The sequence below is a fragment of the Accipiter gentilis genome, chromosome 7 (genome assembly GCF_929443795.1).
Source record: "Accipiter gentilis chromosome 7, bAccGen1.1, whole genome shotgun sequence".
Classification (NCBI taxonomy): domain Eukaryota; kingdom Metazoa; phylum Chordata; class Aves; order Accipitriformes; family Accipitridae; genus Astur; species Astur gentilis.
In genome coordinates this window covers 10,587,130-10,601,718 of record NC_064886.1, presented here as the reverse complement: position 1 = coordinate 10,601,718, position 14,589 = coordinate 10,587,130, and the positions used below count along the sequence as shown (strand labels likewise).

At 52.3% G+C, this 14,589-nt stretch overlaps 1 protein-coding gene across 5 annotated transcripts in view; it reads left to right on the top strand.

The window, feature by feature from the left end:
• The window catches only part of SNX27 (sorting nexin 27), a 35,584-nt gene that overhangs the window by 18,335 nt on the left and 2,660 nt on the right, over positions 1-14,589 (top strand). For 3 of the 5 annotated variants that reach the window (XM_049805219.1, XM_049805218.1, XM_049805222.1), the window contains exons 5-12: positions 285-389; positions 1,521-1,599; positions 3,660-3,823; positions 5,052-5,141; positions 7,506-7,655; positions 7,992-8,120; positions 8,378-8,437; positions 10,360-10,422. In XM_049805219.1, the coding sequence (XP_049661176.1) occupies positions 285-389; positions 1,521-1,599; positions 3,660-3,823; positions 5,052-5,141; positions 7,506-7,655; positions 7,992-8,120; positions 8,378-8,437; positions 10,360-10,422 (840 nt within the window). The remainder of the gene's footprint in view (positions 1-284; positions 390-1,520; positions 1,600-3,659; positions 3,824-5,051; positions 5,142-7,505; positions 7,656-7,991; positions 8,121-8,377; positions 8,438-10,359; positions 10,423-14,589) is intronic. The other 2 variants (XM_049805221.1, XM_049805220.1) reach the window with 1 other exon arrangement.

Below are 14,589 nucleotides of genomic sequence, written 5' to 3'. Positions count from 1 at the left end.
GAAGTTGCTGTGTCCCGGAGCTTTCTCTCGCTCTTCACTGACAAACCTGTGAATGTAAAATCCTACCCTGTTGTGGCCTGAAACTGTTGGCTCAGCTTCCTGTCTCAGAGCAGAGCCTGCTTTCAGAATTTCTGTGGTGCAGACTGGAATGGGATTCCTGAGGCTTGCAGAGCAGCTGGTTGTTAGAAGCGACCATTTTAATTAGCCAGCGCAAGGCAATAAATAGAGCTTGGGGCTCAGTTTGTGTGATGCGGATTTCTGTCCCTTCTTCTTCCCTCCTTCAGAATTACAACGGCGTCTCAGACGTGGAGCTCCGAGTAGCGTTACCAGATATAACAACAGTGACAGTAAGAGTCAAAAAGAACAGCACTACAGACCAGGTGTACCAGGTGAGCTACTTCTTTTTTCGCCTTGACCGGAAGATTAACATGATTTGGATGTTAACCAAGACCCTACCGGCACCCACTTGCTTCTCTTTGCTCCTCTCGAGTGCAGGTGGGCATCAGTGATGCTGCTTTGCTGTAGCAGAGAGGATAGGAATGCTAGAGAACTCTAACCTTATGCTGTGCTGAAGCAGCGTTTTAGCTGGCAGGTTTGGCTGCAAGGACAGTCATCGCTGAATTAATTTTCACTGATAATATCTTAAAGCTGGCGGGTGGCTCTAAGCACTAGACGGATTGTGTATTATGGCTTGCAGTGGCTGCGGCGGAGGAGTTGGATCCAAGAGCTGCCAGCAGCCAACACACGAGTCTCACTGTGGCTGTGTGGCAGGACAGCAAGTTGAATAGTAAGGGTAGTGACCCTTTTGGGGGATTCTCTGGCCAGATTACAGGTTTGCAAGTGGCCAGAGAGCCAGTGCTTTAAGTAGAAAACTAAGGAGAACTGACATCAACCAGCACTGCAGGAGGAAAAGTGGAAGCTGTCAATGGATTAGGGGGAATAAGATGATGCAAGGGAGACCCTTTTTGAAAGGGGAACTAGAAATGTTGCTACAAGCAAGGGAGCTCCAGAGGGTTGTGAAAGAGCAGGCTCTCAGGAGCTCCAGATCTGCACAGCAGAATCGTTTGGGTAGATGGGATTTGCAGTGCAGGGTGTGTTTGGGATGCAGCCTCTTGAATTTCACGTCACCTGCGCTGAGGTCTGTGAGTTTGGCTGTGGTATTAGCGTGCAGGATGGAAACGTTGTTGGAGAAAACTCCTAGGGGAAGTGTGCACACCTCTTCTATTAGGAACTGAAGCTGGAGGCCTCAGAAGAAAAGATGACCTAATTGTCAGCCATGGTGGCACTTAAAATCTAGAGCAGTTTACAGGAAGGTGAAAGCAGGAGAGTCTCAGCCCTTGCGTAAGAAAACACCTGGTTTTACTGGAAGAGTAAAATGCAGGTTTTCTGTGGTGACTAACACCTCGGGTTAGGAAATACTTGGGAATAACCTGTATGTAGCCAGACTTGCCCTGGAGGGGGACAGACAGCTACTGGCTCCTGTTCGGCTCACCCCATTTTCCCATTTGGTTGCTCTTTAGGCTGTGGCTGTGAAAGTTGGAATGGACAGTATTACCGCAAACTACTTCGCCTTGTTTGAAGTGATCAATCACTCCTTTGGTAAGTCTTTTAATCCCCTTGGTGCTGACGAGCAACTGGGAGAAAACTCTGCAGCAGTAGCAGAGCCCAGTGGCACTCTAATTTAGGTCTTATCTCTACTCACAATATCAGGAGCCCCTGGGAGGAATCAGGCAGGCACAGTAGGCTCTGATAGTGAGGAGCCCTCAAAGTTTGATGGCTTTTTTGTCGCCGCCTAACTTTCCCTTTCTTAAGCAGTTCAAGGAGACGAGCTTTTTGTTAAACTGAGAGATGCATTTTACTTTAGTTCAAAGGGTCCAGCAAGATTAGAAAAAATGGGCAGTGTCATTGTAACATGGCAGTCTCTGGAAAGGGGGGGCAGTGGCTTGGAACAGAGTGAAGGTGCTGGAAAGTGGATTGAGGGCACCCTCAGTCTGTACACACATAGGCGTGGGGCAATATCCAGGTCCTGGAGAAGGGGGATGCTGCAAGCTGCATCTTAGCGTCTCTCCTTCTGTGGTTAAATCCTGATGGTATTTGAGGCTTGACTGTGGGATTCTGGGCGATCATTTTGGCACCTAAGTACTTGCCATCCTTCCAGCTTAGTGTGTGCTGGGGTCCCCTGGCTGCTGTTCAGATCCCTGGCCACAGCAATCTGATTTCACCCAGCTTCATGTTGGGTTCACTGAAACAGTAGAGAGGGCAAAATATTGCGGTCACACCACAAAATGGGTGTAGTGGTTGGTTTGTGTATTATTTTTCCCCTCTGCTGGGTTTTAAGCCAAGTGTATTTCTCATTCCCAGCTGGGTACCTTCATTTCTGAATTGTCATCTCTATGTGCCTCAAACTCATCCTGTTGTTACAGCAAAATGCCTTGTAGGAAGAGATTTCTAGGGCTGTTGCTTGTGCTTACAAGATTCTGGCTGAACAGAAGGGGTGATTTTTAGCTTCTGAGACCTCCTAAAATGACTCATCTCACAGAACAAGCTGGGTTTGCATTCAGATGCTGACCCTGGGGCAGCCAAGGTCACCAATCTCCTGTAAAAGTGTTGGCATCACAGAACTGCCTCTGCCATCAGGTTCATGGTCACTTTTTGAGTTACCGGGTGCTGGTGTGACAGAGCAGGACACGGACAGAGGGAGGGAAGACCAGGGCTGGAGGGTCGACGTGTTTCAACATTGCTGAAGTAGGGCTGTGCGGGGAGCCTCAATTGGGAATACCTGCTCTTGGGAGATGGGATGCTGCAGCACGCTTGCAGTCTCATGCAGGAAACTTTTATGGTGCCAGACTCTAACTGGAGCTATTAATTCCTTGTTCGTGTGAGTGCTGCACTTCTCAAACTGCACTGGAAAGTAAAAACTTCGGTTAACCTTTATGGCTTGTGCTTTTTGGACACTCGCTGTGAACATCCACATTTATTCCTGTCTGGATACACTCCATTTAATTTCTCTGGAAACCATAAGCTCCATCTGCAGTAAGATAATGACCATATCCTTACCTGATGGAGACATACTGGCACTCGCCTTTTTTGCCCATCGTAGCTGGGTAAAGCAGATTTGAACACAGTAAATGTCTCAACAGGGACTCGCTGGTGGCCCAGCTGCTCCAGCTTGGCTGAGCAATGCAGCGGGTTTTGTCCAGGCTCTGGTGGCAGCCTGCCAGGATGGGGTGGACCTTCTCCACTGTGGGCACAGTGCATAGGTCCTGGGCACAGGTCCTAAGGCTAAGGGAGGATAGACCTCCCTGTGCACAGCAGGGAATGAAGTCAGGCTGTTGAACTGATGCTTGAGAGCTGCGCTGAGCTCTCCAACGACCGAGAGGAGTTCAGAGTCTCACACAGATTCCTGCCTGTGCACTAGAGGCGATTGCAAGGGACTGGTGTGGTCCTGACAGTGTGGAAGTAGGTAATGAAAAAAGCTGGATTTGGTCAGGGAGGAGAAGAAAGGGCCCTGGAGCAGAGCTGGAGTCCCGATCCTGGCTGACTCAGCTAAAGGGCATCGCCAACATTGATTTGTGCAGTAGCCAGGCTCCAGTCACAGATGATGCTGCTGATGCTGTGTGGGGCTGTGTGCTGACCTCAATGTCTTGTGCTTTTTCCAGTGCGCAAACTGGCGCCCAATGAATTCCCCCACAAACTCTACGTGCAGAACTACACCTCAGCGGTGCCAGGAACATGCCTGACCATCCGAAAATGGCTCTTCACTACAGAGGAGGAGGTTCTTCTCAATGACAACGACCTGGCAGTCACCTACTTCTTCCATCAGGTAGGTGCCCAAGAGTTGTAATTTTTTACTGGAGGTAAGGCAACACAAGTGCCTGGCTCCCAGAACTGCTCCAAACGCTGCTGTCCTTTGGCGTACTGGCAACAGAGCATGAAATTGAGGGCCACTCTTGCTTGGGTAACTTCAAGGAGTAGAAGTCCATGGTTGGGTGAATCAGCGGTGCTGTGGTGAACTTGTGGCCAAGTCACAATTGACCTGGGAGGCAGGACTCTGCTGCTGTCATTGCAGGAAGTTGCATTCCCAGAGCAAGCTAAAAGGATCGCGGGAGGCTGCACTCCTTGGGTCAGATACGTTTTCCTTAGTTCTGTGTGTTGTCAGTGAAGATGGGGAACAGACTTCTTGCTGTTCACCGTAGGGAAAGGGGACGTTCCTGCCTGTGATTTCACTTTATGCAGATTCTCTGGGATGAAGCGAGTCCGAGAAGAGCCATGTTCTCCCATTGCCTGTATAAAGCCAGTCTAGGATGACCAGCTCAGAGGTAGATATCTGCAAAGTTCAGCGAGATGAGTCCTGCTCTGTCTTAACCACGAAAAATGCTGTCCCAGTGCTCTCTGAACTAAGCCTGTACCAGCCTCTGGTACAAATTGAAATAAAAACAGTAGTTGTCAAATTCTTTGATCTCCTAGACTGGATCTTTACTGGCTGGCAGCTTTACAAGCCGCTTTGTGCCAGGGGCAGGAGTTCTTGCTGGGATGTGCAGCTGAGGAGTGAAAGGAAGGGGCTGTATACCTGCTCAGTCCTGAAGGAAAAACACATTTTCCTGCCAACACTCCAGCAGCACAGTGGGTAAAAGCCAGCATGGCTCTGCGGGAGATGGCTGTGCCTGTGTGTCTGGAGAAGAAGAGTTGTACCAGCCTGTCCCTGCCTGTGCCTGAAGGCAAAAGCAGGATTCCAGGTACCAGCATTTCCAGATCCATCCTCTTTTGCCAGGGGACATTCTTCCAAAGTCCGCCTAGATGCTTAAGCATCTGTATGCTCCCCGAGGCAATCAGAGGCTCGGGGAGCAGGAGCCAGTGAGTGCAGAGAACCACCTCTTTGAGCCTCTCCATCCCTCTGCCTGTTTGGGGACATTGGTCACCTTCTGGGGCTGTGAATTGGGGTTGGCTGTTCAAAGCAGCCTCAGGGCCAGCCAGGGAAAGCAAAGCATTGTGACTCAGTGAAGAGTCCACTAGTCTGACCTTCTGGGTTTCCTTTCCCTTTTCCTCTTTAGGCTGTTGATGATGTCAAGAAAGGCTACATCAAAGCAGAGGAGAAGTCCTACCAGTTACAGAAGCTGTGTGAGCAGAGAAAGATGGTCATGGTGAGTTATCCTACCTGTCCTGTTTGCTTTCCATCCTGTTTGCAATGCTGTGTTTGGAAAGGAGACACTGGAACAGGTTGCCCAGAGAAGTTGTGGATGTGCCATCCCTGTAAGTGTTCAAGGTCAGGTTGGACAGGGCTTTGAGCAACCTGGGCTAGTGAAAGATGTCCCTGCCCGTGGCAGCGGGGTTGGACTAGATGATCTTCAAAGGTCCCTTCCAACCCAAACGATTCTATGCACACAGCCTTGAAAAACACATCTTTCTTGGAAAGCAATAACCATGGAGAGCCATGGGGGTGTGGGCTTAGCACAGGAGGGGTTGGCAGGGTGTGTAGACATGCAGGAATGCCAGGCGCAGGGCTGGGATGTGCCCGAGGGTCGGCTGCTGCATAAACCAAAACCTCCCCTCGTGCCTGGCACGTTTGAACAGCGGCTTGTCCTTGGCAAGATCACCTATTGACTTGGCTCCAAACAAGGCAGCGATAAAACCTTGTGGGTTATTGCCAATGTTGAAAGGTGAGGTGCTTAACATGTGATGTAGCAATCCTTCATCTGCAGCCCTTCAGGGATGGCTCTTTCTTCCTAGTAATTGAGAGGCAAAGGTCTCTTTCTGCCTCAAGACTGCCTCTGAGATGGTGATACTGGGCTAGCCAAAGGAGGGGTGGGTCCTGGCGCGCTCATAATGCAAGTTGCTGCCCCCTCTGTGCCTTAGTTTTTTGGGGGTTTTTTTGTCTGGCACAAGTCTTCCCAGATTGCAAATCCTGTGTCAGAGCTCGCTGTCTGGTCAGGGGTTTTCTGCCTTTTATCACCTTGCCCAGCAAATGCTTGGGGGCTTGGTATGACTCGATGAGCCTGCCTGGCGTGGATGTGGGGGAGTGAGTGAAGGGGATGCCCTGAGCTCATCTGTCAGATGCAGGCTTGGCTTGAAGATCAAACAACAGAAGAATCTGACTTGTAAATAACTTCCTAGGTTGCTCGGGGCTGCTGGTACCGAATGAACGCAGGCTGCCCTTTCCCTGACTTGCTGCACCCTCCCTGCGTTCTTGTAGCCAGCTTGGCTGCTGTCGAAGAACAACGGCCTTGGGATCCCCTTCTCCAGCTTAACTGGTCTTGGTCAGGCCCCTCCTCAAAGCCCATTTGACTGCAGTAGCTCTGAGGGGTCGCTGCTGGGAGACTATCTTGGGGTAGACCCCAGAAGGGTCATCTGAAATGCTAAGCCAAGAAGGTTAATTCTTAATTAATGATAAGGATCAGTACATAGATGCTTCCTCCTATGGGTTATCTCATGGCTCTTTTGTTTCTGCTTGTCTTGCTGGCTTTCTAATGACCCAAGAAAGATCTGAATCTTTGGAAAGGGTATATCCCAGCACATATATATATCTATGTACACACACATGTACACCAGGTACAGCAGGGCTGTGGTCTAGCAGGAGGTCAAGAAGACAATGTCTGTGTCCCAAAGACCCTGTGAAGTCAAAATACTGCATCCTTTACCTTGCCCCTTGTTATTAAGGGTCCTGCCTGGAGCACAATGCTTGAGGATTTGGCTCCTTCCTCTGGTCTGGATGTGGCTTGTTCCTTGGTTAAAGAGTCACTTCAGACTTTGTTGTAGTTCTGCCCTGTGTAAACCTTTCTCATGCAACAAGAGGTTGTGAGGCTCTGGAGCACCGGCCCATGGAGAAGCTCCTGGCTTTTCCTATGTCCCGTGCTGTGACTCAGAGCTCCTAGCACTTCTCCAGTGTCCTCACAGTGCTGCTTTGTCTGGGCTACACTCAGAAAGAAAGAAAAATAGCCTAAATACCTCTTTGGACCTTTTCATGAGTTTCAAGAGCATTTGCATCGAAGGACTCTGAGAAACCTGGATCCCACATCTGCCCGACAGCCTCTTTTTCTGATCTTATCTTCAGCCTGTAACGATCAGGAGGATGGATCTAGCAAGAGTGGTGCTTTCAGTCCTGAGGCTGCTTTAGCTGTTTGCTCAGCTCTGTACCCTTCCAGGGGGAGCACAGTCACTCTGATCAGTGACTCTGGCTGCACCAGCTCTCCTGAAAAGGGCTTTTGGCATTCGAAGCCACAAGATGCTCTGTGTATATCTGTGCCTGGATGGATTAATGATTTGGGGAGGGGACTTGAGCAGCTGGAGGGGTCTCCTTCCTTCCCCTAGCACAGCCCTGCTGCCTGTAGGTTTTTGGTCTCCTTTGGAGGGGATCCAGCTTCCCTGGGCTGGGGTAAAGCCAGGGATTTCCAAGAGGGTGATTAGTACCAGGGCATGTGCAAGGTGGAGGCGGTGTGAGAAGCAGGAGGATGCAGGGGTCCCCTTCCATTCGTCTGAGCAAGCTAACGCCTGCAGCTTTCTCTCTGCAGTATTTAAACATGTTACGGACGTGTGAGGGTTACAACGAGATCATCTTCCCCCATTGCTCCTGTGACTCTCGGCGGAAGGGACATGTGATTACAGCCATCAGCATTAAGCACTTTAAACTCCATGCCTGCACAGAGGAGGGCCAGCTGGAGGTAAGGGGGTTTCTGTGAGGTCCTGGGGAGCTGGGCTCAGCCCCTGGCCTCCACCTTGACTTTGCTATAGGCAGAGAGCATCAGTGTCATGTCCCCAAAGCTCTGGGGGTTTGGGACTGCAGCTGAGAGGCCTCCAAAGGGATTTTGCTCTGTGGGTGTTAGTGTGTGTTTCCACTGCTGCTTCCCTGGCTCATACCTGTCTCTGCAGCAAGACTGTCCGAGGCATCCACATTCCCCCTTCGTGTGGCTTTGCTTTTGCCACCTAATTTGCCTTAAACCTTCCCTTCCTCATGGTCTGCTGGGCTCTGGCCTCACCTGGGTTTCGTCTTCCTTCAGAACCAGGTAATAGCATTTGAATGGGACGAAATGCAGCGGTGGGACACAGACGAAGAGGGAATGGCATTTTGTTTCGAATATGCACGAGGAGAGAAGAAACCCCGATGGGTTAAAATCTTCACCCCCTATGTAAGTAGCCCCGTTCTTTGCAGATTTACCAAGGAAAAGCCCAGAACCTGCTTGTTTTCGTTCTAGAAGCTGGAGGAGCAGCCTGTGCTCCAGCTTTTGGGGCGGGAGGTGATGCAGGGGCCGGTGGCCACCAGGAGGAGCCCGCAGTACAGGGAGCTCTGGGCTGGCAACCAGTGCCAGACTCCCTCTGGCTGGGAGCCAGGGCAGCTGTCTGGGGCTGCTTGCTGCTCTGAGGGATGCCTGCTTTCTCTTTGCAGTTCAACTACATGCATGAGTGCTTCGAACGGGTTTTCTGCGAGCTCAAGTGGAGGAAGGAGGTAAGAACCTGTAATTGCAGGGGAATGGCTTCACCTTTTACAGAAGGCTTCTAGTGGCAAGCATTTCCACCTGGTCCCCAACAGCAGTTTGTATGGGGAGTAATTGGATGCTTAGAGCAGTGATACCGGGTCTCTAGGGAGCATGGGGGTAGACTGCCTGGCTTTCAAAGGCCTGGGCTTTGTAGGTGTTTCATGTTGCAGCTGGAGCAAGGAGCTCCTGGTGCTGGGAAAGCCTCATGCAGGTGTGGCTGACCAGGTTAACCAGTTCCCAGGCTGTGTGACTGTGGCCAGTCGCTCCCCGGCATCTGCTGTCGAATGCAGATGGCAAAACATCCGTCCTCCAGAGAGATTATGCAGGTTGCTGAATTATTCAGAAAGGGTTGTGAGAGCCTTAACCAAAAAGCTGCTGAGAAGTGCAGAGAGGTTTTGGAGTTTGTTTGGGTTTTTTTTCTGAATCCCAGCCCGAGGTGGCTGCTTAGCCTTCTCCTGTCAAAGCTGCGCTTAGACCTGGCTCTGAGCCACGGGTGGGGAGATGCACATGAGCTAGCCTGCCCTGCCTTCTTCATCCCCGATGCTGTGCTTTCCCTGTCCTCGCCTCCCACTTGAGGGAGATGTTTTATCACCTTGCGTCCATCTGCTGCTCCTCCTTGGGGTTGCCTGTCATCCCTAGGGACTGCTACCATCAGCTTTGCTTGCAGGGAAGAGGCAGAGAGTGGCTAGAAAAGCCATGTGCAGTCAGCTTGCTCAGCTGGCCCTGGGGTGCTCTGACCCAGGTTTTCCCTGTGCGTGGCTACTGAATCACCATCCCGTGCCTCTGCTGTCCCAGAGATGTTGCTCTCCCTTGTGGGGTCAGAGATAAGCAATTGTTGGAGGGTGGATCCTCTCTTGTTGCTCTTGATCTGATCAGTGCTGTTGGCATCAGCCCTCCCCTTTCCGCTGATGGCTTATCTCTGCCAGCTGATGGATTTGGGTACCTAAAACAGGGCTTAAATGTGGCAAGTCTGAAATGGTGATCCAGGGAAATCTGCCCCGGAGCTGCCTGGTCTTGGAGGCTCCTGAATGGGAATGATGCCTCCCTCTTTCCTTACCTGGAGGTTTCCTACCTGCTGGGCATCAGCGTGGGGCAGCGGTGTTGGTGCTTGTCCTCAGTGTGGCTGGGATCCAGGGTTGGCACCGTGCTGGGTGTGGGAGGCATGTGGGAGACATGCAGCGAGCGCAGGGTCTGGACCACAGCAGCTGGGCTCTTCAGAGGATATTCACATCAGGATGGAGGAGTATATAAGCCTGGAACAGTTTTCCAGGAAATAAGAAAATGGGATTCTTGGCTTGCCTTAGCTTGAGGGATAGAAGCTGAATCTCCCACAAGTGACCAGAGACCTGCACGCTGGCAGGGGCAAGGAGACTTCCTGGTGCTGGGCTGTGCTCCAGAATCCGCAGAGTCCCAGATCAGCCCGCTTACCTGGTGGATGACTGCCGGAGCAGCAGTCAGGAGTCCCCCTGGAGCCCAGACCCACTTTGTCCCAGCCCCGAGCCTTGTAGGAGGGAGGTTGAAAGGCTCAGTAGCGCGTGGTCACACAGTTCGGCTTTGTAAAGCACTGAACACTCCCCATGCACCATGTGCAGAGCCGAGGAACTTGGCTCTGGGGTTCATGTCTCAGCTGGGGGTGACATCTCTGTACCTCCTAGGAACAAAGTCTTTGTGGCTCTTGGTTCATGAAGTAGAAGCTGCCTGAGTGGGTTGCCTGGCTTATTCTCCGAATCCCACCTCCTCCATAGCTCCCCATGTCCAACATCCGTGGAGCACCCTGGATCCCATCCCGATGCTCTCCCAGCCGCTCCAACACCAGCTGTTCAGTCTCCTCCTGTCCTCCCCGGTTCTACTTTTTTTATTTATACCCTTTTTATTTTTTTCCCTTGTAAAGGTGGAGGAGGAAGCAACAGACAAGGATAACAAGAACTGCAGTAAAGACAATATGTGCAGCAAGGTAATTGGGCTGAAAACAAACAGCATCTGTGCTCTCTGAGCCAGTCTGGCTGCTCTGCTGCGGATGTAGTGTCTCTCCTGCTTCTCTGCTCCAGTTCCTGTTAGCATAGGACAGTGTCCTTTCATAGTGGCTTCTCCTTGGAGGGAACCCGCAAAGTAAAATACCCTACTGCTGCTTTTCATGGGATAGAGATGGCTTTGCACTTAAAGGCCTCTTTCGTGACGGTAGAAACACGTGGTCCCGACTTGCCCGTCTCCTGGACTCTGCCAATCTTTGGATGACCCGGAATGTGACACTGCAGCTGATGGCTGAGATCTGAGCTGCGGCTCCCTTCGCCTCCCTGGAGGAGAGGGAAAGGGCACAGTTGTAAAGGGGAGAAACGCTTTGGCTCTGCACTTCTTTTAAAGGACCAAAGACTTGATCCTGCAAGCCACAGGCTAGTGGCATGTGGTTTTTTTCTCTTGTTCTGCAGTGGTGGAGCAAAGACCTTTAGGGATTGACAAATACTGTTCGCAGCGCTGCTTTAATAGCAGGGAGCAAAAACACTTGTGTTGTAGCACCTTCTAAATGCGCCTCCCTCCTTGTGCTGCTCTCTGCCCAGCCATTTTCACATTGAGCCCGGACAGGATTTAAAGCTAAACACTTTAAATTGCTTCAAGATGCACCAGGAAGCATCCGTGAATGTTGTCTGCCTGTCTCTAGGATATCCCCTTGTAGGCTTTTATCTGAGCGCTTTTGCTGTAGTGTACACATGGACAAGGCTTGCAGAGAGTCATCTAACACTGTAATGCCCGGCTGTGGTGGTGTGTGCCAGGAGCCACAGCCTCTGCAGATGCCTCTCTGCAAGCTTGAAGGCTCGTAGCATCCTCCGCGGGGATGCAGAAGTGCCGTTCTGCCACCGTGGACCCAGCGCTTTGCTGTACTCCCACTTGAAATTTTACTTCTTCTTTGCTGAGGCATCGGAAATAGCCGCAGGTTATTTAACTTGTAAGAGAGAAAGCGCAATTGCGTGTAGTGAGGCTGAAAGTTGTTAACCCCAGCGGTACTGGTACTCTCGGGTAGGAGTTGTGTTGTGTTGGCTAGAAAGCGTTGGACATCAAAGAGGGCAAGAGCCCCTGTCTGACTGAACAGAAAGCTGTAGTAGACGGTGTGGGATGTGTCACCTGTTAAGGCAAGAGCCGTGAAACGTGGGGGTGTGGGAGCCTCCCGCCCTGTGTAATACTTCCTCTGCCAAACAGATCCTGCACGATAACGCTCCCTGTGATTGTGCTGGGGTAAACCCTCTAGTCCGAAAACACCGAGCATGTGCTGCATGGGGCGTATTTGAGGAAGAAAAGGCAAAGGTTTTGTGTGCACAGTCATGTGTGTGTTCCTGTGTTGCCCCTTCAGACTTAAAAGCAGGTGTTTGATGTCTTCTCTACAAAGCCTGGAGACACCGAGAGGGATTCGCTCGTGCTGCTCACAGGTGAACAGGGTGGCTCTGCAGAAACAAAGAGATGCATTTTGCCTTAGCTGTGCTGGGACTCTGCTTCTCTTTGCCTTGCTCAGGGCAAGAGACCGAGGATTGTCTGGCTCTGGAAATTTAAATGGCCTTGTTGAGCAGGGGAGCTGGTGGGTGAGTCAGGAGAGCTGGGGGCTGTGGAAGAACTGTGCTTAGAGCTGCTAGCTCCCAGAGACTGCTTAAAACTTGTTCCTTGCTTATCCCTGGCAGCAAGTGAACCGATTTCCCTCCAGGGAGGAGGAGGCAGTGGCAACGGTGAGGGCAACAGACCTCCCTGGGAGGATTTGTTGCAATCGGCCAGCAAGCTGGGTACTGCGAGCCAGGCTCTGGGCTTCGCGATGCAGCCTTGGAATGCAGCAAAAGCTGCAAGAAGCAGCCTCTGCCATCGCTTCTCCCCTCCCTGGGCCCCACACCTTGCTGCAGCCCCAGCGCCCATCAAGCCACAGGTAGCGATGGGAGCCAAGCGGCCGCAGCTCGTGTGCCAGCCCAGCTCACGCGGGCACAGGAACCGGCTGCGGGTTGCGCTGGGCTCAGTTCTGCTTCCTGCCGGGGCTGCTGCTCAAGGGCTCGTCAAGGAGCGGCTCACAGCACTTGCTGAGCATCGTCTCTTCCCCGCAGCCCGTGATGTCTCTTCCTGGGGCCGCAGTAATGGATCTGGAAATGGAAACCAGGGGAATTGCTCTTCCTTCCCTCTTAAATCAGTTGTTCCTCAGTACTAAACATCCCATTAGTTCCCTGCCAGGGAAATAGATTTTTTTCCCATTCAATTTATACGTGTCTGCATGATTTCACTTGGTGTAACGAGAGAAGGCCTTGGCTGTAGCTTCAGGGTGGTGTCTCCCCTGGGCTGTGCTCTGTGGATCACCACCGCAGCTCCCACCACCCCCATTGCTCCCTTCGGGGCACGGTGTATCCCCCGAATGCTGCCTGTTCCTACCAATTCCACCACCGGCGTTAGGGGAGAGATGGTTGTTTCTGACCAGTCACTTGGTAATTTTCTTTCCCCAGCGTAAAATAAAAAGATTGGTGGAATTTGGCAGATACTTTACAGATATATTTAGTGCTCTGGAAACTGCTGACTTGCCTCCCAAACTGCAGATGCTGGCCAATAATGCTGGCTGTGCCCAGGAAAAGCAGGTTTGAGGCTTTGCTGCTCTGCCATCTTGATGAGAAATAAAAGCCCAGCTCTTTGTCAGACCCTTGTGGTCCCTGCTGCTCATGCTGGGTGCTGAGGGGAGGGATATGGTGGCCCTCTTGTGTCCCTTCTCAGGAGGGAGGCTGAGCTGTGCATGGCTCCTTGGAGGATGAGGCTGGCTTGCTGCAGGTGACAAGCTCTGTTTGGGGACATTGGGGTGGCTCAGACCTTATAGATGAAGTCGTGGGAGAGAGACCGTGCCATGGGTTGGAGGGCAGTCACCGGTGACCCCTGTGACCAAGCTGGGGTAGGGGGGACATGAGGAAACGGCTCTGTCCTCCTTTTGGGAGAGCTGAGCTGCCACTCAGCTTGGTTTAGCTCTTGCAAGCGTAATTTGGGTTATTTGCAGCCTCTGGCCCTTTTCTAGAGGGAGGGATGCTTGTGGAGCTGGGAGAGAACGGGGCTTTTTGGGGGGGATCTGTCCAATTCCCAGGGCTCCTCCTGACCTCCTTCCTGACCTCCTTTAATCTCCTGCTCGAGCTTCAGCCATCGGGCTGAGCCACTTTCCGTCAGGGCATTATTTGCCTTCTCCTCTGGCTGTTGCGGCCCCCTGTGCACGGGGAGGATTCATTAGTGCCAGAGAGGAGCTAGGATATGCCGGATCGAGGGCTTCCAGCAAGTGCCATGGCTCTCCAGAGCAGCAAACGCCAAGCAGGAGGTCCCAGGTGTGTCTGAACCCTAGGCTCATCCTTATCCCTGAGCTACCCTTGGCTTGGGGTCTCCCCCTGAACGCGACTGGCATCCCCATGCATGGTGCATCCCGGCAGCCACTGGGACCACTCTGGTCCTGGCTGGATGAAGGTGTTGCTGGAAAGCCAGAGGATGTGGTGAGACAGCCGGGAGGGTGTCCAGCACCCCGGTGTGATGCAGAGGTGGGCAGAGCAGGATGGTTAAATCATCGTGGGGCTGCTCAGTGCTGAAATACTGAAGGGTAACACCAACATGACCCTGCAGGGGGATGGAAGCGGGGCTGATGGTGGGGATGTCTGCCTGAGCCAGGGGTACTTCAGCAGCCCTGAAGCTGGCAGTGGGGAAGGGGTCCCACACCAAGGACACAGGAGCATGCAGGTGGGATCTTCTCCCACAGTTGGTCCAGAGAAGGAGGGTGGCAAAATCATGCCGACTCAGCTTGATCTGGTGGGTGGCTCCCCTGAGCTGCCCTTCCCAAAACCTGCTGCTCCACCAGGGCCATGGCAAATCCCCATAGAGGAACGGGTGCTTAAATCCTGTCTGCTCCTGTAAGACCTGGCTTTCCCCAGCTCTCGCCACCAGGTTGAGCGAAGGCATCTGCTCCCTGGGAGCCCTTAGCACAGGGAAGCCTTACAGCTGTGTGTGCAGGATAGATCCTCTCCTCTCCTGCCATCCTGGTTATAGGCTGGGAGCTCGCAGGGAGCTGGGATGTGGCAGTAGGGAGTTAGAGCCCGGGGCGACCTGAGCTGGGATGCGATGTGCATTGGCGCTGGGAGGGCTC